We start from the raw sequence: 25539 nt of genomic DNA, 5'->3' as shown, positions 1-25539 counted from the left end.
CTACCTATCAACTCAAGTGAAGATTACTAAAGTGATCTCCTAGGAACATCTAAATCATCCTAGATTCTTTCTAACTTAGAGCCCCTATCCTCATTCATTCTATTCCTAATCCTTTTTTTTTTTTCTATTTATTAAACATTTTTCCCTGCTTTATATCTTGTTGCCTTCCAGCCACCAAGTTTCAGATGCTACTATGATTCCATCCTGACCTCCCTGGTCAGATGACCTCAGCAATGTGTCCCAGAACCTCACCTCCCCAGAGCCCTGTCCCACTAGGGAAAGAGAGAAACAGGCTGGGGGGTGGGTATAGATCCACCTGCCAACCTCCATGTCCAATGGAGAAACAGTTATGGAAGCAGACCTCCTTCCTTCTGCACCCCCAAAAGAATTCTAATCTATACTCCCAGAGGGGGGTAATGATGACAGGGGAAGATGACCTCAGAGCTCTGAACCCCAATTCCACTGGGGCCTGGAACATTTGTCACCAGGAATATTTGTAGTTATACCATCACTGAAAGAGAATCTAGAAAACTCCGGAAGTCAGGCACTGTTTTGCTTAGCTGAGAGGGAAGAAAAGAAAAAAGGAAGAACATTTGGAAGTGGTAATGGGTGTAGGTGTAACTTAGAAAGAAATTAAGGGGAGTCAGGCGATATAGCACAGTGGGTTAAGTGCATGTAGCGTAAAGCACAAGGACTGGCTCAAGGATCCCGGTTCAACCCCCCAGCCCCCCTATCTGCAGGAGAGTCGCTTCACAGACAGTGAAGCAGGTCTGCAGGTGTCTATCTTTCTCTCCCCCTCTCTGACTTCCCCTCCTCTCTCCATTTCTCTCTGTCCTATCCAACAATGACAACATCAATAACAATAATAACTACAACAACAATAAAAAACAACAAGGGCAACACAAGGGAAAATAAATAAATAAAAAAGGAAAAGAAAAAAAAGAAAGAAAGGTAGGGCTGTAGAAGTGAATAAAATCCCAATCCAAACCAAATAATATTGCATCCGCCGATCACAACCTAACCAAAGCAACGATTGCCATCTCAACATGCTTCACCTCAGACTGTATCCAGAGACTTCACGTGTGGAATGACAACCCTTCAGCTTCATTACTCGGGTGAGACCTTTCCTTTAATAGTACACTCTAATTTCATCTCAGGTAGTTCACTTTCTAACAAAGTCCCATAACCTAGACATACAACAGTTTCTGTGAGAGAGAGCTTATGTTCACACGTATCCATAAACTACTGCAAAATATATACCTGAAAGCAGGATTACACTAGAGTTTGCAGTGAGTACCTCCCTAACACTTCCTCTCCACTATTCCAAACTTGGGATCCATGATTGCTCAACAAATTGTTTGGCTTTGTATGTTAACTCTCTTTTCAATCACCAGGTTCCAGATGCCACCAGGATGCTGACTAGGCTTCCCTGGATTGAAGACCCCACCAATGTGTCCTGGAGCTCAGCTTCCCCAGAGACACACCTTACTAGGGAAAGAGAGAGGCAGACTGGGAGTATGGACCGACCAGTCAACGCCCATGTTCAGCGGGGAAGCAATTACAGAAGCCAGACCCTCTACCTTCTGCAACCCTCAACGACCCTGGGTCCATGCTCCCAGAGGGCTAGAGAATGGGAAGGCTATCATGGGAGAGGGTGGGTTATGGGGATTGGGTGGTGGGAATTGTGTGGAGTTGTAGCCCTCCTACCTTATGCCTTTGTTCACTAATCCTTTCTTAAATAAAAAATTAAAAAAAAAAAAAGAAGTGAATAAAACCTCCCATCTCCCCCACCCCTTTGTGTGTGTGTGTGTGTGTGTGTGTGTGTGTGTGTGCAGTGAATCCATATCTAGACCTTGAGAGAACTGTGGCAGTTTCATTGGAGGGTGTGTAAGGGGCAGAAACTCTTGTGGTGGGGATGGTGTGGAATTATGCCCCTGTTGTATAATAAATTTGTAAATCACTATTAAATCACTAATGTAAATGAATGAATGAATAAACAAACAAACAAAAAATAAATACTATCCCTAGTCAGGTAATACAGAGCTCTCTCTCTGTTTCTGTAATAATCAGTGATGAAAACCAGACCCCAGAAACTCCGTATACAGCCCCTGACCTGGGGGGAAAGGTCTGTGTCTTAGCTCAGAGTCTACACAGCTTCATGCACAGAGGTCCCCACAGAGGGAGGTGTGTGGCCAGCTGCCTTTCATCATGACTCTGGGCATGATTTGAAGGCAGATGGCTCTAAAAGCTCACATGCAGTAATGATAAAATTCCAGGGCTTTATTGTCTTTTTATCTGCTGGCAGTACATAGGAAACACTATTTGGAGTGAGGAGCGGCCAGCTCTAGCCGAGGTAGAAGCTCGATCCGGGGAATCTTGGAGTCCTCATCCACTTTCTGCTACCGACTTGCTGTGTGGTCCTGATAAGTTACAGATGGTTGTTATTCATAACAGACTTTCCTTGCCCCACAATCATGGGTGAAAATGGCCATTCAGCGTTTGTCGCAGTTACAATATTACTGGGAAATTCAAGCAAGATACAGGCCACAAAGCACCTTAAATAGTTAAAAGGACTCTACATAAAAAAGAGACAAGAAAAAAAAAAAACTCTGATACTGGAGTGGGGGAGGTAGTATAATGGTTATGCAAAAGACTTTGATGCCTGAGAAGATGAAGTCCCAGGTCAACCCTCAGAACTGCCATAAGCAAGAGCTGAACAGCACTCTGGAAAATAAAATCTGAAACTCCTCAAAAGACTTCTTGCAATTAAAAACTATTTTTCAGGCAAGGACTCGCCATGAAGTACCTTGAAACAGTAACTTACCTCCTTGGTTTAAACATGACTACAAAAATAACTGTATTAAAGTAATGTGGATGTACATCTCTGAAGAATATAACACCTTTCTTGGAAGTGGTGAGCACTGTTAGCCCATCTGCATATTGAAAAAACAAGAGCAAACATTTGTGTGCTTACCATGTGCCAGATACTGTACTGTGCTTTTTTAAAGCTTTTTTTTTTTTAATTGTTGTTGTGGTTATTATTGATGTCATTGTTAGATAGGACAGAGAGAAATGGGAGGGATATGGAAGACAAAGAGGGGGAGAGAAAGATAGACACCTGAAGACCTGCTTCACCGCCTGTGAAGTGACTCCCCTGCAGGTGGGAATCTGGGGGCTCAAACTGTGATCCTTGAGGCAGTCCTTGCGCTTTGCTCCACCTGTGCTTAACCCACTGCGCTACTGCCCGACTCCCTGTGCTGTGCTTTTTATATCTTGTTTAATTCTTAAAACTGTCTCATGAAAGTGATGATGAAGATCCAGTTTTTATAAATGAAGACAGAAAGCTAAGTTTACATGTCCATGGTAGAACTAGAGTCCTCTGAGTTTGGGGCTTTTGGTTCTGTAGTTGCCATTCTTTTTGCTTTTCTAGTCTCTATGACAGGAAAGACACCTCAGTCTCAGCATTACATATGGGTATGGATAACTCCTGTTGATAGACGTCTGTCCTGCATTTTGCACCCCTGGTCTTGCCCCTCTGCATACCAACACACTGCTTTCTCCAATTATACCCAGTTTGATTACCCCAAATATTTCCAGACATTATTAAATATCCTTTGACTGGGCAAAATCACTCCCACTGTTAAACATTTGGAAAAAACCCTCAAGATGAATTTCTGTGTGAATTCTGTGGCTCTGGTGCTTGATTACTTACAACTTGATAGGCTTCAAAGGTGGCTTGTAACTGTTTGTAGTTCCTCTTAGCCAGGACTTCATTGAAAGCAAGCTCATCAGTGCCCCAGCGGCCTTCTCCTGCCTGGGGCCAGATGCAAACATTGAGAAACAACCCTTTTATGAAAAGGCTAAATATATAGTGCTATGATCAGACCTCACTTACAGGAAATTGTATCATATCCACTGGACAGAAGTCAATTTGATTGACTAAGCACTTTCAGCTTATGAAGAGTCCACATACTAATCTATAGTATTTATCTCACTATCACTATCACCTCCTTCCGTTCCAAAATGGATATGACATGGTTAGCCTGAGAGTACAGAATAAGACTTTTTCAAAGATTTCTGAAGACCGGATGTGTAGGAGTCAAGCTTTTCTTTCCAAATAACTTCCCTTTGCATGAAATAAAACCATTTGCTGAAAATAACACAAAATCATTAAAAAAAGAAAGAAAAGAAAAGAAATACTGACACTAGCACACTTACGTCATACAGATCTTTGGCATCCTGGGCAGCTAAGTCTTTGTCCACCTCATTGCCTTCATCACGGTTAGCCTAGAAGAACAGACACGGTGTTATTCACTTCACTTCCACAGCTCCATTGTGGACCACAGAAAATTCCCAGGTGCAGAGGGCAGGCCTGAAGAGAGGCCGCATCTGCCTAGCTTCAAGGCTGCTCTTTGCTGCCATCTTTTGGGCACAATGGAGTAGCTGCCAAGACAATGCTTGTTTTTCCTCTTTTTATAGACAAAAACAGGGTGACACAGAAATCCCTTTCACTTTTTTTTTATTATTGTTAACTTAATATTTCTTTCTTTTAAAACTGTTTTGTTTATTTTGAGATATATAGACCAGAACACTACTCAGTTCTGGTTTATGATAGTGCTGGGGATTGAATCTAGGACTAAAGACCCTCAAGTATGAAAGTCCTTTGCAGAACCACTCTGCTGTCTCCCAGGCACCCAGCCCCAGTGCCCTTGACTTATAAGCAGTATGAAAACAGCCTCATGAAGTCCCTGACTACATGAAAACCAGTAGACTTCCATGCCAAACATTAAATTTTACCTCTTAGGCCCAGTGTCAAAGAACCTTGAATGTTGATCAAGGAAAGTCTTGGAAATCTAACCTATTTCTATGCTTTATGACAGATTTCTAAGCTTACACCCCCACCCCTTCTCACTTTTCTGAACGAACACTCTTGTATAATCTTCTTGATTATGGACAAGACCTGTGTGTATGAGTGGATGAGATGCCAAATCCACCAGTACACTAGTAAATATGGTAAAGAGGATGTGTGCTGTGGTAATCCATGTCCCTAGTCATGGAGTTAGTAAAAAGGAATATAATTCTGGATAGATCAGGTGAACTCTTAGGAATTCAGAGATAGAGGGAGAAATAGAGGGGGGAGGGGGGAAGAGAGAGACAGGGAAAGGGAGAGAGAGGGGAGAGAAAGATAGGGAAGAGAGAGGGGGCAAGAGATAGGGAAGAGAGAGGGAAGAGAGAGAGGGAAAGAGGAAGAGGGAAAGAGAGAGACAGAGGGGGAGAGAGAAAGAGAGAGAGGGAGAGAAAGGAAAAGAGAAGGAGAGGGAGAGAGAGGAAAAGAGAAGGAGAGGGAGAGAGAGAGGGAGAGAGAGAGAGAGAGAGGGAGAGAGAGAGGGAGAGAGAGAGAGAGAGAGAGAGAGAGAGAGAGAGAGAGAGAGGGAGAGAGAGAGAGGTGGGGAAGAGGAGCTCCTGCTGTCCTGGCCCCTGTTTTGAACTGTCTCTGAGTTCCTTGAAACAGGAAACTGCAGATGGCTTCTCAGAACTGACAGGGGTCTTGGGTTGACAGCTAGCCAGGAAATAGGATATCAGTTATACTGCCACAGAGGACTGATCTTGCCTATCAACCAGATGAAATCACCACCCTGGCCAACCTCCATTTCAATCAGATGAGACCCTGACAGAGAATTAGCACATTCCTGTAGCACATTCCTTCTGCTACAGTTGATGCTTTGGCAAGAGCATTCCCTGCAAGAAACACACAAGTTGCTAAAGATAGGTGTGTCGGGGAGAGAACAGGTGCTTTCTGGTTCTAACTCCAAGGCTGTGGCCTAGCAGGGTCAGTTCTCGAAGTCACTCTTCCTTGGTCTGTTCTTTGCAGATGCTCTCACAGGCCTGGACTTGGGATGAATTCTGGAAGGAAGTGCTGAATTGTCTTACAAAGGCCACTTTGTGGGTCATGCCATCTGGTTCTTGTATCTGATCTGGTTTTATTAACTTTATAAACCTGGGAAGGTTACCCATTCTCTCTGGGTTCAAAAAGGGACAATGAAAATTAACTTGCAAATGACTAGGCAGGCTATTAGGGAAAATGTCAATTGAATAATTTCCCGGTAACCAGCCTGATGGAGCTCAGGCTGATGAGACCTCAGTAGTGTTTTTCTTAGAAGAATGAAACGTTTACCTGCACTGCCTTTTCATACTGTGGCACTAGGCTACCAAGGTCGATTTCCCAAGATCATAAAGTAAGGGAGGTCTCTTCATTTTTACCTGCATCAGAGACACTAGAATTTTTTTCAGGTTTCCACTTGTATCATCTTTGATGTCTGATTCAAGGCTCTTGTCAAATACTTTTGGAGAAAAGAAACAGGGAGGAGAGAAAGCAGAGGATTTATTTTCCCAGGGATATTTTGAAAAGGAGCATCTTTTAATTTGAAAAAATGGAATGAAAGATAACTTACGCCTCTGGTAGGCCTCTTGAATGGTGATGATTTCCTAGGAGAGGTAATTCAAAAAGTGAATACACCAAAGCTGTTAGAGACAGAGACACAGAAGGGAAGAGGCCACCTCCACGGCTTCCTCTGAAGGCTTGGCTCCCACTCAGTCACTAACGCTGGAGCAGTCCCCTGGACTGTGAAGGAGCCTCCTGTGTAAACACACTCATTCTTCATAGTTAATAGCAAAAATAATGCATCCTCAACCCATTTCATGCCATCACCTCACCCAGGCAGACAGTGATAATGCACTATTTACCTTCCCAAGTTTTTGTCTTTACATTTGTATATCTAGGTGCTACTGAAAATATATGGGATTATTTTCTGGATGTACTATATGCTTAAAAGGTGGAATACTAGGTATTCTCTTTTAAAATCTATTAATTAATTTATTATTGGATAGAGACGGAGAGGAATTGAGAGGGGGAGGAGACAGAGAGGGAGAGACACAGAGAGACACCTGCAGCCCTGCTTCACCACTCATGAAGCTTTCCCCCAACAGGTGGGAACCCAGGGATTCAACCTGGGTCCTTGAATATATAGATATTCTTTGACATAGTTTTTCATTCAGTGTGTTTTGGCATTCCAGCTATGCTTAGAAGTCAGTCACCTCATGTTTTTAAATGGATAAGCCATGTCCCATCCTGCAAGGAGTCAGTTCATACAGCCAACCTGTTATCAATGGACTTTGTAGGTATTTCCAGTTTTCATTTTTCTAACAAGACTTTATTGAGTAGATAATTCACTACTTTCTGGAGTGCTAGTTTCCCTCTAGGGTATATAAGGGTAAGAACTACTTTATATCAGTATTTCAGTGGCTTCTGCCAAGAGAATCACACGGGAGCTTCCCAGTCTACATGTGAACCAGTAAAGCGAGAGAGCCACTCTTTCCTATGGCTTCACCTGAAAGCTGTTTACGTTGGGGCCAATGATGGAGAAAAGCGGAAGCAGCAATAGAAAGGAAGAGTCTAGGTGTCTAGGTGTCTTGGTGGGTGGGAGGATGTTGGGGGAGGGGGAGTAGTGGGTGATCATTTGTGTCTATACAGCTCTTTCTTCTTTTCTTCCTTCCAGTCCACTACCAGTATCTCCCTGAACCCATGGCATGCTTTCCCTGGCTTTTTGTAGTTGCTGTCAGATCTAATTGAATGCGGGTGGTAGGGGCTGGGAGAGGGAGATCTTCCTTGTTGTTAGAGACCAGAGCTGGAAAGAAACAAGGTTGAAGGGAAAATGTAGTCAAATAAGCTTATAAAAATAATGATCAAAGGTCAGGGTAGTGGCCCAGAGGTAGAGTGTATACTTTGCAAATATGAGGCCCTAAATTTGTTCCCAGTTACCACTGCATACAAAGGTGAAGGGGTGGTCTGCTCCACACACACACACACACACACACACATACACACACACTCCACTGTTGCCCACATTAGCTACCTTATCACTGGACTTATGCTACTTCTTAAAAGAATAGGGATATTGAGTGTGAACTGAACTCATGTCATTCCCCCCCCACCACTAATGCTCCTCTAAGGTACATTCCCAAACTATAGCGTCTTGCAATGGAAGGTTCTTATCAACAAAGAGGACCGAGGCTGCCCAGGGAAGGGTTTGCACTGCAGCTGGGAGCATGCTGAGGTCTTGATGAACTGGCTGCACAGCACAGGCCGCACTGAGGTAACCAGGGCAGGCCTGGCAGTACATGAGATGTAAAACATTTTAGCGTCAGAGCTCTGTTGTCAGTTTTCCTTGCTGTCTGTCCCAACTACAGTATCTGTTTCTGACCATGAGATGTGAGGGGTGTTGAGATTTGGTGGCATTTTCTCTCCGTCTACAGTCCTCCACTCTACCAGCTGAGCGATCAAAGGGCTCTCTTGGTGGCATTTTCTTTGCTGGAACTCTTGGGTCTGTGTGAAGGGTGATTATGGAAGAGGGAGAGAGAGCTGCAAACAGTGATCTGAGAACGTTCAATACTCTTAAAAATTCCTTGGCCATTTTGGGTCCTGGAACTGTAGACAAGAGGACTTCCAATGAAGTCCCAGCACATTCTTTGCTACTATTGAAATGGTGATATGTGCCCATGAGTCAGACATGTTTATAGAAGGACAAAGGAACCTCTGAAGAGATGCTAACAGTCATAGGAGCATGTTTCCTGGAATCCTCTCTTAGCCCTCTCCCCCACTTCCCTGCCTTGTTGTACAGGCAAACATTGGAGATATGGTGGATTCAGTTCTAGACTACATAGTCAAGCAAATGTTACAATAAAGCAAGCCACATAAACTTTTTTGTTTGTACAGGAAAGTTATAGAGGAAACTATGTTATGGCACTTTGCCTAAACATGTGCAGATCTTATTCAAAATGATAATTGTTACACTTATTAAAATAATTTTATTGCTAAAAAAAACCTGTGAACAATCATCTATGTTGTTAGGGAAAAATGGTGTGATAGACTTACTCAAAGGACACAGGGCTGCCGCAAGCCTTAAATTTGTAAACATAGCTGTATCTGAAAGCACTCTATTTGCAAAGTACACTTAAGCAAAGTTCAAGAAAGGTGGATATGTCTGCATTCTGTTTTTTGTTTGATTTAAATTTTTTATTATCTTTCTTTATGTATTGGATAGAGACAGCCAGAAATCGAGAGGGAAGGGGGAGATAGGGAGAGGGATGGAAAGACACCTATAGCACTCTTCACCACTGGAAAAGCTTTCCCCCTGCAGGTGGGGGTTGTGGGGCTTGAACCCAGGTCCATGCATATTGTAACATGTGTGCTCAACCAGGTACACTACCACCTGCCCCCCTGCAACCTATTTTGTACTCAGTGTCAACTGTGGATAAGTCAAATGCCCTAAGCAAACTTGAATTTCTTACTGTTTTATTCTGAAGAGCTGCAAATAGGTACGGGGCTAGGAGTAGAATCTCCCCTTGCATATAAAACTGTTTATCTCTTTAGAAAAACAAAAGCTAGGGGCCAGGTGACAAAGAAGAGCACACATTTTAAATGCACTGTGTTCAGGCACCTGGTCCCTGCCTGCAAAGGGAAAGCTTCATGAGAAGTGAAGTGATGCTACAGCTCTCTCTCTCACTCTCTCACTGTCTTCCTCCCCCTTCCCTCTCAATTTCTTTCTTTCTATGAATGAAAGAAAGAAGAAAAGGGGCTGGGTGGTGGTGCACCTGGTTGAGCGCACATGTTACAATGCACAAGGACTTGGGTTCGAGTTCCCAGTTTCCTCCTCCAGGGGAAAGCTTTGCAAGTGGTGAAGCAGTGTTGCAGATGTCTCTTTGTTTCTCTTCCTCTCTATCACCCCCTCTGCTCTCCATTTCTGGCTGTCTCTATCCAAGAAATAGATAAAGATAATACCAAAAATTTTTTTAAAAGAGAGAGAAAGAAAAGGAAGGAGAGGAAGACAAAAACCGGATTAGTGGTTGTCCAGAAACATCTATCCTCTTAATCTAAGTCAGCAATAGCAGACTGACTGCTAGAAAACTGACAGAGCTGCCTTTTCCTGTGTGAGCCATGGAGATGCAATTCTTCTCAGACCTTATCTTACTCACTGGCTATAAGGTGGGGAATTACTTCCCTTCTCACTATTGCAGCCTTCTCTGAGGGGTATATACTCTCTTGGCCAGACCTGAGAACTTGATGGGAACTAACCTTATTGGTTCTTGTGCACAAGATCTCGATGAGCACCATCTCATCAGTACCTAGACCCTTCATGGCCTTATTAAGCTTCCGGGCATCATACTCGCTGGGCTGGTCCAGAAGTGCCAAGGCTGCTTTCTTAAAGTTTCCACTCAGCTCACCCTTGAGCACCTTCTCCAGATCCTGTAGGAAGACAGTAAACACCTGGCTGGGAATGACCTGAAAAGAGGCATCCTGTCTGCTCTCTGCATCTCATGGCTACAGGGTCAACAGGAAAACCATCATGGACACATGGAGTTGGGGGAGTCACTGATATAAGTGATCTGCTCTGAAGTACAGACCAAGGGGCATAAGTTCCTCTTGCTTGCCCACCTTGTCCATCTTCTCCCAAGGCTGGCAGAGGATCATAAAAAGAGTCCCTGTTCAGGGCTGAAGTTATCAAAGATCAACCATAATATCAACCAGCATCTGCAGGACACATTAGGGTTCAGAGAACTTCCTTACTGATCCTCAGAAAGACCATGCAAGGTGAGTATTGGTGCTATTCCCAACTCCCAAGCCTTAAAAAGACGATGAAGAATTTACTCCACTCACCCCCAACACTTGACTAGAAAGGATTGAAATAGGAGTTTGTTGTGTCCAAGGTCTTTCTTCATCCACATTGGGATGTTAAGAGAGTGGAAGGACCAAGAGTAATCATTTGCCGAGGAACAGTTATTGTATGCAAACTAGATATACGGCCATTTTGATTATCTTATTAAATATGGAAAAAGATATATGTGGGAAAGAACTCAGAAAGAAATGAACTAAAATTCTCCTGGTATCCTATTTTAGTGACAGTCTATACCCATGGACTTTTATTGAAAAGCACTGTCTTATTTTGGGTACACTGTCTACTCCTACTTGCCTTTCCAGGAAGCAGTTAGTTTTATAAGGAAAGGGTCTAGTGACAGACATTCAGCTCAGCTTGACTGGTACATATCCTAACTGAGATAAAAGCAGGACTTTCACTCAGAGAGGGCCCGGTGTTACAGATACACCAGCTAGAACATTGGGAATCCAAAGTATAGAATAGATGGTTCTGGCTACCCAGCAACATGACACAACAGCTAACAACACAGTCACAATAGCTCTGTGACCTTGGAAAGGGACTTAATTTCACCAGTTCTCAGTTTCCTTCTCTGAAATGTGGGGAGTATGATAAGATTTGCCTCTTATATTTGTTGGGAAAATTAAATGTGATAATCCATTTAAACACTGAGCATTATGCCTGGCATGTGTTAAATTGCAATTCATGTGATGATGATAATGATTCCATGTTGAAAGGAACTTTGAGGAAAAAAAAAAGGTAAACCAACTATTTCTCAAATGAACCTCTGAATGCTAGGCCTGGGGTGGGTGGCAACAAACTCAGATTTTGTGCCTGCCCTGGAATCCAAAGTCTTAAAGAGGAGCTGTGATATTACCACCTCCATCTCATGGCAGTTGTTCCATCTAACATCATGACTCATAAAGACAGGCCTTTGGTCAGATCCGTATGGTGTGGAAACATGCAGGGTTTGGTGAACTCTATATATTTTGACTATTATTCTGTTGCCTAATGTATGGCATGTAAAGAATCTTCTCCCATTGTGTAAGGAGTCTCTGTTTGGGTGGTTGTTTCTTTTGCTATGGAGAAGCTTTTCAATTTGTAGTAGTCCTACTGGTTTATTTTTATTTTATCTTCCTTACAATTGGATTTGAGTCATTTAAGATGCCTATAAAAACTATGATGGAAGAGTTCTGCCAATATTTTCTTCTAAGTTTTTGATAGTTTCTGGTTTAATATCCAATTTTTTGACTTGTGTGTTTGGTGAAGTGTAGTGGTTCAGTTTAGTTCTTCTGCATGTTTCAACCCAATTTTCTTAGCATCATTTGTTGAAGAAACTCTCCTTTCTCTTTAATAATTTGAGCCCTCCTATTCGGGAGTCCTGAGATTTCCACACAGACATCATGGGCCTAGACCTTGAATCAATCCATCTCTCCACTGTTACCGGTCATCTCTATCAGGAACAACAAAACAGACCCCTTTGTGGGCCCCCATAGGACATTGCCCTCAACTTGGATCAACAACGGTAGAGAATGTTCCATCCTCTGAAGGGAGGCTGAACAACATACTCTATGCTACTCTATGATGGGTCCTCATATTGGGGAAGCTTGGAACATTCCTACTCATGAACACAGAATGTGAGCTCAGATCTATAGGGATGCAGAGGTCACATAGGCTCCTAAGCTGAATGTGGGCCCCAGATCACATCAAATTGATGGGGTTTATAGTCAACAATATTTATACACCTTTCCCATATTAGGGAGCTACTCTCTTCCCTGATCCAGCTTTCTGGTCCTTTTCCCAGCCATGACATCATCTCCCCAGACAATAACTAGGATCTACCTGGCTCAGGAAAAAAAAACAACAAAAAACTAGTATAGCCACAGACCCTTTGGAATATAACTAAACTATGCCTACTAGCTATCTACAAAATGGAGACACCCCCCCAACTCTTCACCTGCACTATTCCAGCCTTTAGGTTCATGATTAGTCAACAACTTGTTTGGCTTTATATGTTAACTCTTTTTTTCAGCCACCAGGTTCCAGATGCTAGCATGATGCCAACTAGACTTCCAAGGACAGACAACCCCACCAATGTGTCCTGATTCCCCAGAACCCCACCCCACTAGGGAAAGAGAGAGGCAGGCTGGGAGTATGGATCGACCTGTCAACGCCCATGTTCAGTGGGGGAAGCAATTAGAGAATCCAGACCTTCCACCTTCTGCATCCCACAATGACCTTGGGCCTATACTGCCAGAGGGTTAAAGAATAGGAAAGCTATCAAGGGAGGGGATGGGATGCAGAGTTCTGATGGTAGGAATTGTGTGGAGTTGTACCTCTCTTATCCTATGGTTTTTGTCAGGGTTTCCTTTTTATAAATAAATAAATAAATAAATAAATAAATTGGGCCCTCTTCTCAAAAATCACTATATCCATAGGTGTGAGGTTTATTTATGGGCTCTGAATTCTGTTCCACTGGTCAGTGTTTTTCTTTTTGTTTCAGTACCAGGTAGTTTTGATTACAGTGGCCCTGTAATATAGTTTGGTATCTGAGAATGTGATGCCCCCAGTTCTGTTCTTTTTTTCTTGAGATTATTTTGGGAAATCCTAGCCATCTACTGGTTCCAGATAAACCTTTGTTGCTTTTGTTCTGTTTTCTTAAAAAAATTGTGGTGGAACTTTGATGGAGATTGCATTAAATTTGTATATGACTCTGAATAGAATATTCATTTTGATGATGTTACTTCTTTCAGTCCATGGAAATGACATATATTTCTACTTTGTATCTTTTTCTATTTCCTTGACTAGTGATTCATAATTTTCTGTATATAAGTCTTTCACTTCTTTTTGGGGGGTTATTCTTAGACATTTTATTGTTTTTGCTGCTACACTCTTTTTTATGCTAATGTCTAAAACCCCATGTCTGGATTTCTATATAGGTAGAGTGGTAGCAGACAAAGAATTTGAGAGACTGCAGCAGTTCAGCATATTGACAAAGATAAACAATTAATTAAGTGAAGCTGAAGTGAATATCCATTTATTTTCATCAGGGTCATCAATGAATGGCATTGACAGTATCCTGATAATAAAGAGTTAAGCAAAAAAAAAAAATCTATAAAAGTGCAATTATACTGGAACATTCAGTATGTAGGTAAACAGCTGTTCCCACATGGTAGATTCTTCAGGAATGGATAGCATGCCAACCTTGGAATCAGAGGCACTGAATCTAATTCTGGTTCTTTTATTTCCTTGGTGTGTAATTTTGCATAAGTCATTAACTGGTTTTTATTTAACTAGAAGTGCTTCATACTATGTGTGCTTAATGCGGTGCGATAATGCCTGGCCCCCTATTCTTTTTGATTCTCACATCAAACTGAGAATGAAAGTAATTTATAATTTTCATTCAATTTGTGAGAGGACCAGAGCCTAAAAAGATTACTGCCAGCCCATTGTCAAATAAGTTTTAAAAAGAAACATAATAATCTCTAGGCCTATTACACAGATACTATAATAGTATGAAAATTTTAGAAATATGGATTAGAGTATAATATAATAAATTATGTTCATTTTGCGGAATGATAGTTTTAAGGGCATTAAGAGTCAGTAAAAATAGTGTTTTCTAACCTGAACTGGAATTGGCATATTGAACCAAAGTAAAAGACTCTGAGGTGGGTTGGGGGGGGGAGAATACAGGTCCAAGAAGGATGACAGAGGACCTAGTGGGGGTTGTATTGTGAAATACAACAGGGAAATGCTATACATGTACAAACTATTGTATTTACTGCTGAATGTAAAACATTAATTCCCCAATAAAGAAATTTTAAAAAATTGTGTTTTCTATAGATTAATAAAGTAAATGAAAAGCCTAGTACAGGCATAAAGATTTCTAAATATTATAGAAATATATGTATAGAAATAATATATTTCTATATTATATAATTTCTATTATAAAACAACAAAAAGAAAGAAAATAAATGAATTTTTAAAAGTGTTGGTTCATAAATGAAATAGTTGGTGATGTTTAGTTTTCTTTAGCAATTATTTATGGAGAACACATCATTCTTGAAGGATTCCTATATGAAGACTTACCTCTAAATGTTAACTTTTCAAATTATTTGTAATTATTTGTAGTTATTAGGTAAAATTAGCTCAAACAGATATGAAAGTTACTAAGGGATTAATAGAAAAAAAATTTTAACTAATGAGTAGAAATACTGACATTATAGGTTATTATGTTAACAATTTTAGTTTTCCTGGCCAATTAAAGTTTTAAATGAATGTATTTTTTTTTAATCTCTTGAGTTAACTCAGTGAATCTTTAAAGACATTCCTTGATGCCTAAGGCATGAAGAGGAAGCAGAAATGATCAAGTCTAAGGTTGTGTGCATGTTTGCTAAGGAACCTTGGAGTCACCTTGCCATATGTTGCCTTGTACTTTTGCTTTATTTGCTGTCTCTCATTTGATGTCCGGCTTGATAAGATTTCAATGATGGCTGAATCATCAGTTCCTAAAAAGCAAGAGAAAGAAACAAAGTCACAGAGAACAAGGACAAGATAGAGGCTTATTTTAGAGCAAGCTGGGGAAGGCAGTGTAGTGGACAGAGTAAATGTCTAGTGCTAAGAACTGTACTTTTTCCACTCACACGGCAAATATCCACTGAAATCTTATGCTCAGGAAGCACAGTTCCAGGAGTTGGACAGAAGACTTCAATTGTTCCTTCTCCTAATTATATACTCAAGAAAAATGAAAACATATATTCATGTGAAACTTGCACACAAATGTTTGTGATAGCAAAAGATGGAAACAACTTGAAAGTTCAACAATGGATAGATAGATACACAACTTGTGCTATGTCTATATCTATGCAGTGGAACAGTATTCAGTCAGAAAAAGAAGAAGAGCATGGTTACGTGTCACTTAATAATTTCTTGGTCAAGGATGTGAGATTTCACTGCTTCCAAAGTGACCGGTTTTCTCATTTAGACAAGACAGAATATGTTTGGAGAAAACTGGTGGCACGTGTTTGAGCACACACTTTACAATGCACAAGGATCTAGGTTCAAGCCCCCAGTCCCTACCTGTGGGGGGAAGATATGTACATAGTGAAGCAGTGTTATAGACCTCTCTGTCTCTTCCCCTCTCTCTTGATTTCCTTCTGTCTCTATCAAATAAATAAATAAAATATAAAGAAGAGACAGAGTGTGTTCAGGGAGGTTGGATATAGATGACCTTTTCATTTAGATAGAGCACCAGAGATAGAAGAGACAGGAACTCCCCTGGGTACTGTGGCACCCCCATAAACCTACCAAATGGGATATCTCTCTGACCCCCACTTTTATTGGTATTTTGTAAAAGGCAGGAATAAAAATGATTTTTAGGAAAATGTTAACCAGATAGTTCTGCCTATTGACAACCATCATAGGAAGTGAGTCTTTCTACTGGCCCACAGCAGCCCTAGAAATTACCATCCTTAACATTATCTCCAAATGCCAAGAAAGAAACCCCCAAGTATTTATTTGTGGCCAGAAGTCTGCATTAGGCTGATCTTGTTCTACTCTCTCTGTTTGCTATTTGTGTAGTTGCTCTGTTTTGTTTTAACTCTGAAATTTTCTAAGGGAGTTGAACTAGTTGAATTTGCATGATTGTTCTTATGGGATGATGAGACCAGGTCCTGTACAAACAAGTTGTGGGACAGATGCATTCTGATGGGAGGAAAAGTAGGAGTATGGTGGAAGGGAACATGGTTGGAACTGTGGGGAAAAAAAGGAATGTTTTCAGGGGTTGGGCAGTTGTGCACCCAGTTGAGTACATGCACTACCATGTGTAAGGACCTAGATTCAAGCTCTCTATCCCCACCTGCAGGGGGGAAAGCTTCATGAGTGGTGAAGCTTCTCAATTTTCTCTGTTATATCAAATAAAAAATAATGAACTTAAAAATTACCCAAAAAACCAGCCATGACAACAGCCTCAGACAATAACATGGATCCACCTGCATATCAGATGTTAGGCTCAGGAAAAAAAAAAAACTAGTATAACCACAGGCCCTTTGGAATATAACTAAAATAGGCCTACTAGCTATCTACAAATCGGAGACTCCCCCATCTCTTCATCTGTACTACTCCAGCCTTTAGGATCATGATTAGTCAACAACTTGTTTGGTTTCATATGTTAACTCTTTTTTTCAGCCACCAGGTTCCAGATGCTAGCATGATGCCAACTAGACTTCCCTGGACAGACAACCCACCAATGTATCCTGGAGCTCTGATTCCCCAGAGCCCCACCCCACTAGGGAAAGAGAGAGGCAGTCTGGCAGTATGGATTAACATGTCAACGCCCATGTTCAGTGGGGAAGCTGTATCTACACAGAAGGCTCTCTATATTTACCAGACTTGTTGGATGAATGGATGTCTACACAAATGCAAACCCATAAAATAAATGAGTGGATGAAAAAACCTTCATAGTACTGAGACTGTCTTAGCATCGGGGTGAGTTGCCCATGCTGCACAGCAGGACTCTAAGCAGCAGGAACTGAGAGAAGACCTTTTACTTAGATGCCACAAGCAATTGTTGCATTTCTGGCCAATTTAGGAAAATCAAGTTAACATTTCAAAAAATGATGATTTTTACACTTTCCTCCCTGGAATGCTTTAGAAAAACAAAACAAAAATATGGAGTAGGGCACCAAAGAAAAAACCTGGGTGGAGGGTAGGGTGAATGTTCAGCTTCATGAGGTAATTGGGGGGGGGGGGCAGAGGGGATGGGTGGAAGTTATGGGACACAGTCTTTTGGTGGTGGGAATGGTGTTTATGTACACTCCTATCAATTTTCAGTCATGTAAATCACTATTTAATTAATATGAGAAGGGAAAAATTGAGTATCTCAAACTTTTTAAAGCACAGACTGAGTCTTTTCAATACATAGGCTGAGTCTGATATGTTGATTCTCTTAAAAGCTTAGTCCAGGGAGAACAAAAGCAACTGGTGGCATACCTATATGCAAACTATGTCAAAGGACATGAAATATGGTGAGGGTGTATGCCCGTGTTCAGCGAGGAAGCAATTACAGAAGCCAGACCTTCCACCTTCTACAACCCACAATGACCCTGGGTCCATGCTCCCAGAGGGATAGAGAATGGGAAAGCTATCAGGGGAGGGGGTGGGATATGGAGATTGGGTGGTGGGAATTGTGTGGAGTTGTACCCCTCCTACCCTATGGTTTTGTTAATTAATCCTTTCTTAAATAAAAAAAAAAGAAAAGAAAATCCTAACAAAGGGATTCTTCAAAGTTAACCCAATTGCCAAACAATGTTTGCAATAACTATCTATTTATTGTCTTCTTAAACCCTATGACAACAGGAATCTCCCGCTTCATCTATAGAGCCTATATTTCTCCCAATCCTGGAACCTCTGGGGTGGAGCTCACTTCCCTGCATGCTTCTCTCAAGTCAGGCCAAATGATGTTGCATCCGCTGATTCCAACATAATCAATGTAACAAGTACCATCTCAGCATGCTTCACCTCAGACTGTGTACAGAGACATCAGGCATGGATTGCCAACCCTTCACCCTCATCATTCGGGTGAGACCTTTCCTTTCATGGTAGTCTCTAATTCCATTCCAGAAGGTTCACTTCCTAACAAAGTCCCAAAACTTAGATATAGGCCAGGTCCTGTAAGATAGAGCATATGTTCACATGTATCTATAAATTAGGACAAAATACATACCTGAAAGGAAAAATACACAATAGTGTTTAGTGAGTCAGTATCAAGTTCATAATGAAATAGTGTCCACCTAGACTTAGATACCCTCATCAGCTACTTCCTATTACAGTTCTCTCACTCACTCCAAAGCTAAGCTTAGCAAAGCAAGGACTGCAAAAGCTGAATAAGGGCAAGAGACTGGTATACTTTAACAATGAATCTTTAGTCACTATCAGGTCATCCCACCAGATAGGGCCCTAATTGGGGAGTCTTGAGTCTCCCAAACAGACCTGATGGGTCTAGACCTCAAATAAGTCCCTCTCTCCATTATTTCCGGTCATCTCTATCAGGAACAACAAAATAGACCCCTTTGTGGGCCCCCATAGGACATTGCCCTCAACCTGGATCAACAATGGTAGAGAATGTTCCATCCTCCGAAGGGAGGCTGGACAACATACTCTATGCTACACCTGAGGAAGATGGGTACTGATATTGGGGCAGCTTGGAATGTTCCTACTCATGAACACAGAATGTGAGCTCAGATCTACAGGGATGCAGAGGTCACATAGGCTCCTAAGTTGAATGTGGGCCCCAGATCACATCAAATTGATGGGGGTTTACAGTAATATTTATACCCTTTTCCCATATTAGGGAGCTACTCTCTTCCCTGATCCAGCTTTCTGGTCCTTTTCCAGCCATGACATCATCTCACAGACAATAACTAGGATCCACCTGCATATCAGATTTCAGGCTCAGGCAAAAAAGCAAACAAACAAAAAAAAACACTAGTATAGCTATAGGTCCTTTGAAATATAACTAAAATATGCCTACTAGCTATCTACAAAATGGAGGACCCCCCAACACTTCACCTGCACTATTCCAGCCTTTAGGTCCATAACTGTCCAACAGTTTGTTTGGCTTTGTATATTGACTCTCTTTTCAGCCAGGTTCCAAATGCTAACAGGATGCGACCAGACTTCCCTGGACAGACAACCCCACCAATGTGCCTTGGAGCTCCGCTTCCCTGTTGGGAAATTGTGCAGATGTGGTTGAATATTGGCAGGGCCCACAAACCACTATATTTCCATGTAAGCACTATTTACATAGTCATTGTTTTGCCTGAAAGATCCCCACCACATTATCCTCTTCAATTAAAACCATTGCAACAGTTTCTAAGGACACTTCCACCTTCCCAGCATGCCTTTTGCCTCTCTCCACCCCCTTTCCTAGCCAATCCCGTTCCTGACTTGCCACTTCCAGAATTCTCCTATGAAAGTCACTCCTGTTTCTGCTCTCTCTCTCTCCCTCTTTTTCTGTTCCGCGTCCCTACCTGGAGAAGACCTGGAGAAGGGCTGGCATGCATAGTGGGAGGTGGCTATTTTGCTTGCTCCACGTGGCCTAAACCCACTGTACTCACACTCAACTCTGGGGCTCCCGCACCAATAAAGAATTGTATTACCACACTGCCATGAGTTCCTGGTCTCTTCTCTCTCCTGTGACGCACCCCAACACTTCCCCAGAGCCCTTCCCCACTAGGAGAAGAGAGAGACAGGATGGGAGTATGGATCGACCTGTCAATGCCCATTTTCAGCAGGGAAGCAATTACAGAAGCCAGACCTTCCACCTTCTGCATCCCACAATGATTTTGGGTCCATACTCCTAGAGAGTTAAAGAGTAGGAAAGCTATCAGGGGAGGGGTTGGTATATGGAGGTGTGGTGGTGGGAATTGTGCGAAGCTGTACCCGTCTTATCCTATGGTTTTGTCAATGTTTCCTTTTTATAAAATAAATAAATAAATAAAACCCCAGAAACTAAAATACAAAGCACTCTTGGGGCAACCCAGCAACAGGAGAGATGTGAAGGAGAGATAATTGGAGTCCTGATCTCAGGTTTGCAATGGGAACTGCTCCTATACCCACCCAAGCAAAGGTTTATTGAGCAGTGATGTCATTTTATACTTTGCAGTGTGTGCCATATAAGCAGTCTATGCTGCTGATCAGCTTCCCGTAAGTACTGAGTCCCTACTGAGGCAGGGAGACCAGTCCCTAATGGTTCTAGGAAAGATATGAACAATGAGAAAAGCAGGAAGCTCAATGTGAACAGCACCCTGGAGACAGCCAGAGTGTGGCAACACCACTGAGGTCACACTAGGGAGAAAGATCAGACTCTTATGTCTTTTGCTTTCCCAGCAATTTCCTGGGCAGATTCACAGCAAGATTTCATCAGGAAGGAGGCTGCAAAGATTTAAGTGCTTTTCACTTCCTTCTGGGTGCCTTTGTTCCAGATGGCTGAAGAGTTCTGCTTCCCTGTTGTCTCTCACCACCAGCCCAGCTGCAGCCTATCTTGCTGAGCCCTGGACCTGCTGCTCAAGGCTGCTCCCTTTGGCTGACACCACAGGGGTTCTCATACCCAGAGCTTCTCCTTTGGAAGTGGGGTTCCAGGGATGATCGATGAAATAATAAATGGAAAAGAATCTTGCTTGCATAGAGGGTCATCACTTTCCTCTTGGTCTCTGTGTTAGGTTCTAGGAGACTTTGAATCAGTTACTACAAATGGGGTGGCTTAAAACAACAGCAGTTTATTCCCTCAAAATTGCCACTAGATGAAAATCACAGTCATCAAGTCCACACTCCTCCTGCAGCACCTCCCCCTGAGACTCCTGGGTAGAATATGTTCCTTGTCTTTTCCAACTTCCAGAGGCTGCTGGCAATCCTAGTGCTCCTTGCTTTGTGGCTGCAATGTCTGCCTGTCTTCACCTGGCTCTCTCCCTGTGTCCTCTTCTGTCTCTTGTAGGAACACTTGCCAATGGGTTAGGGCCCCCTCAAGTAACTGAGATAATCTCTTCTCAAGACCCTGAATTATATGTGCAAAGACCCTTTTACCAGACAATGTCACATCCACAGGTTCCGGTGGACACAACCATTGCTCAATCTGTCAGATACTCAGTGATAGAGCCATGCAACAGTGGAACACTTGTCTAACTGACTTTGTGTTGATTTTAAATCTGATCCAGTTGCTCAAAAGGAAGATATTAGCACATAAAAAGGGCTGGTAAAGTGATAGGCTCTGTGTATTCTATGGCTGGCGAGTGAAAGAGTACTGAGCTCAAGATCATGAGATATTAATACCACTTTTTTTCTGCCCCTATATGTTTCAAGGATAAGCATTGCTTCTCCATGGATCTTGGTGGACCAGATTTTGTCTTCTAGAGTGTGGTCATAGCATTTGCACCATCAATATTACTCTTGTAGATATCATGCATTACACAATAATCACGATAACCACAAACAAAATATAGCACAAACAGCAGACATGTGTACAGTAGGTAAGACCACTATTGAGAACCATCCACATAAAGTAACAATCAGAAAGAGTCAACAAGAGCATAAAACAACCTTGAAACAAAAACTAGAATGGCTATAAGCAAACCACTTTTATCAGTAATCATATGTGAATTTAAGCCCAATTCACATGGCTTAAATTCACCAAACAATTCAGAGTGACTTAATGGACTAAAACACAAGGCCCATCTATTCTGTGTCTCCAGGAAACACACATCCAAAAGAAAGACAAACAGAAGTTCTGGGTGACAGGCTGAAACAAGATAGTCCAAGCCAATAATGCAAATAAAAGGGCAGAAACAGCTATTCAAATATCAGATAAATTAGACTTTCATGCAAAGAAGGTGAAAAGAGACAGATATAGACACATATTAGTCAGAGGGTCTGTCCAATAGGAAGACATAACCATCATCAATATATATGCTCCTAATATGTGTGCATCCAAATATGTAAAAAGCTACTTATTGACCTTAAGGGAGACATTGACAGCAGCACAAAAACACACAACTCATAGCAAGAGACAGATCATTAGGACAAAAAAAAATCAACAAGGAAACAGAGGCCTTAAATGAAGTTACAGGTGAGATGAATATAACAGATAAATTCAGAATATTTTACCCCTCAAAAAATATACATTCTTTTCAAGAACACATAGAGCATTTTCAAGGGATCCAAAGACAGCCTTAATAAGTAAGTGAATGTTGAAGTCATAGAAAAATATCTCTTTTGACCATGAGGCAGTGAAGTTAGACATCAATCACTAAATAAGAACAAAGAAATACACCCAAACTATAAAGACTGAACAATACACTTCTGAATAACACCTGGGTCATTGAAGAAGTAAAAAAAGAACTTAGAATTTACTTAGAGAAAAAAAAAAGAAAGTGAAGAGACCAACTACCAGACCCTGTGGGATGAGCAGAAATTAATAAAACAGAATTCCAGGAAGATGATTCCAAAGATGAATGAAACCATGACATTGTTCTTCAAAAGGATAAATAAAATAGAGAAACCACTGGTTAGACTCACAAAAATAAAAAGAGAAAACTATAATAATAACAGGAACAAGAGAGATGAAATTACAACTGAAAATGGGGAGATACAAAGAATCATATGTGAATATTATGAACATCTCTATGAAAATAAATTGGACAACCTAGAAGAGATGGACATGTTTCTAGAGCCTTACCACCTGCAAGCCTAACCCCAGAGGAAGTAGACAGATTAAACTAGCCAATCGCTAGTAAAGAAATTGAATCAGGCATCAAAAAATCTTCCCAAGAGTAAAAACCCAGACCGCCTTACTAACAAATTCTTTTAAAGAAGAACTAATACTGGTTCTCCTCAAACTCTTCCAGAAAATTGAAGGGGGGCAATAACTCTCAAACACGTTCTGTGAGGCTGACATCACTTTGATCCTCAAAGCAGGAAAGGACTCTACCAGGAAAGAAAACTATAGACCTATATCTTTGATGAACACTGATGCAAAGATCCTGAAGACGACCTTGGCAAATCAAATCCAACAATGCAGCAAAAGAATAACTCACCAAGACCAAGTGGAATTCATCCCCGGGAAGCAAGGATAGTTCAGTTTCTCCAAGTCAATCAATGTAATTCATCATAGCAAAAATAAAAATAAAAATCACATTGATGCCAAAAAGGCATTTGACAAGGTTCAACACCCATTTATGATAAACACCCTCCAGAAACTGAGAATAGAAGGACCATTCCTCAACAGAGACCATTTAAGACAAATCCATAGCTAACATCTTTCTCAATGGGAAAAAGCTGAAAGCTTTCCCCCTAAAATTGGGAATCTGACAAGAATGTCCACTATCTCCACTAATATTAAACATTTCCTTGAGGTCCCTCTCACTGCAATCAAACAAGAAAGAGAAATCAAAGGTATACAGATTGGAAAGGAAGAAATCAAACTGTCACTCTTTGCTGATGACATGGTAATTTACTTAGAGAACCCCAGACACCCCACAAAAGAACTACTGGAAATAGTACATAAATTCAGTAAGGTAGCAGGATACAAAATCAATACACATAAACCTGTGGCATTTCTATATACAAACAAAGAATATGAATAAATAGAAATGAAAGACTCAATGTCATTTGCAATAGAACCTGAAGAGATAAAGTGAATCTCATGAAGGAGGTGAAGGACCTTTACAAGAAATGTAAGACATTGTTAATAGAACCAGAGAAGGACACACAAGAGGAAGAGTACTCCTTGTTCCTGGATTGGAAGAATAAACATTAAAATGGCCACTCTATGAAAAGTGATCAATTTCAATGCAGTCCCATTTTTCAAACAAATTGAATTTTAAAAATTGTGTGAAACCACAAAAGGCCACAAATTGCCAAATCACTTCTGAGAAAAAAAGGAAAATATGGAGGTACCATGCTCCCAACTTCAGTTTATACTACAAAGAAATAGTAATGAAAACAGCATGATACTGAAATAAAAATGGACACTTGGATTAGTGGAGCAGAATCAAAATCCCAGAAATGAGCCCATACATATACAACCACCTAGCATATGACAAATGGGCCAAAACCATTCAATGAGGAAAAGAAGGTCTCTTGAGCAAATGGTGCCAAGAAAACAGGATAGTCACATCTAGAAAAGTAAAACTAAGCACCAAAAAAGCAAATGACCCCATCCAAAAATGGGCAGAGGATATGAACAAAACATTCACTACAGAGGAAATCCAAAAGGCTAACAAACACATGAAAAACTGCTCTAGGTCACTGATTGTCAGAGAAATGCAAATTAAGACAACACTAATATACCACCTCACTCCTGTAAGAATGGCATACATCAAAAAGGACAGCATCAACAAATGCTGGAGAGGTTGTGGGGACAGAGGAACCCTTTTACATTGCTGGTGGGAATGTAAATTGGTCCAGCCTCTGTGGAGAGCAGTCTGGAAAACTCTGAGAAGGCTAGACATGGACCTTCCATATGATCCAGTAATTGCTCTCCTGGGGTTATACCCCAAGGACTCCATAACACCCAACCAAAATGAGGTGTGTACTCCTATGTTCATAGCAGCACAATTCATAATAGCTAAAACCTGGAAGCAGCCCAGGTGCCCAACAACAGATGAGTGGCTGAGAAAGCTGTGCTATATATACACAATGGAATACTATGCAGCTATCAAGAACAATGAACCCACCTTCTCAGACCCATCTTGGATGGAGCTAGAAAGAATTATGTTAAGTGAGCTAAGTCAGAAAGATAAAGATGAGTGTGGGATGATCCCACTCATCAACAGAAGTTGAGTAAGAAGATCTGAAAGAGAAACTAAAAGCAGGACCTGATCAAATTGTAAGTAGGGCACCAAAGTAAAAACCCTGTGGTGAGGGGTAGACATGCAGCTTCCTGGGCCAGTGGGGGGTGGGAGTGGGTAGGAGGGATGGGTCACAGTCTTTTGGTGGTGGGAATGGTGTTTATGTACACTCCTAGTAAAATGTAGTCATATAAAGCACTAGTTAATTAATACGAAAGGGAGAAAATTAATTGTATGTCTCGAAGTTTTTCAAAACACAAACTGAATCTTTTAAATATATAGGCTGTGTATTTGATATGCAGACTCTCTCAAAAGCCTAGACCAAGTAGATCAGAAGCAACCAATAGCACAGCTATATACAAGATACTGGGTACTGTACAGCAAACCCTAACAAAAGGACTTTTCAAAGTTAACCCAATTACCAAATAATGTGATGATAACATTAACTATCCATTGTCTTTTTGAACCCTAAGACAGCAGGAACCTCA

General features: G+C 41.3%; 1 protein-coding gene across 1 annotated transcript in view; it reads right to left on the bottom strand.

Annotated features, from left to right (window-relative positions):
• The window catches only part of ANXA13 (annexin A13), a 72858-nt gene that overhangs the window by 13265 nt on the left and 34054 nt on the right, over positions 1-25539 (bottom strand). The window contains exons 5-10 of the mRNA XM_060202054.1: positions 15123-15217; positions 10133-10303; positions 6453-6486; positions 6262-6341; positions 4219-4287; positions 3713-3814 (exon numbers count right to left, since the gene is read on the bottom strand). Coding sequence (XP_060058037.1) covers positions 3713-3814; positions 4219-4287; positions 6262-6341; positions 6453-6486; positions 10133-10303; positions 15123-15217 — 551 coding nt within the window. The remainder of the gene's footprint in view (positions 1-3712; positions 3815-4218; positions 4288-6261; positions 6342-6452; positions 6487-10132; positions 10304-15122; positions 15218-25539) is intronic.

This window comes from Erinaceus europaeus, chromosome 1, assembly GCF_950295315.1.
Source record: "Erinaceus europaeus chromosome 1, mEriEur2.1, whole genome shotgun sequence".
NCBI classification, from domain to species: domain Eukaryota; kingdom Metazoa; phylum Chordata; class Mammalia; order Eulipotyphla; family Erinaceidae; genus Erinaceus; species Erinaceus europaeus.
The sequence above is the reverse complement of the archived record's forward strand: the minus strand, read 5'-3'. Positions and strand labels throughout refer to the sequence as shown.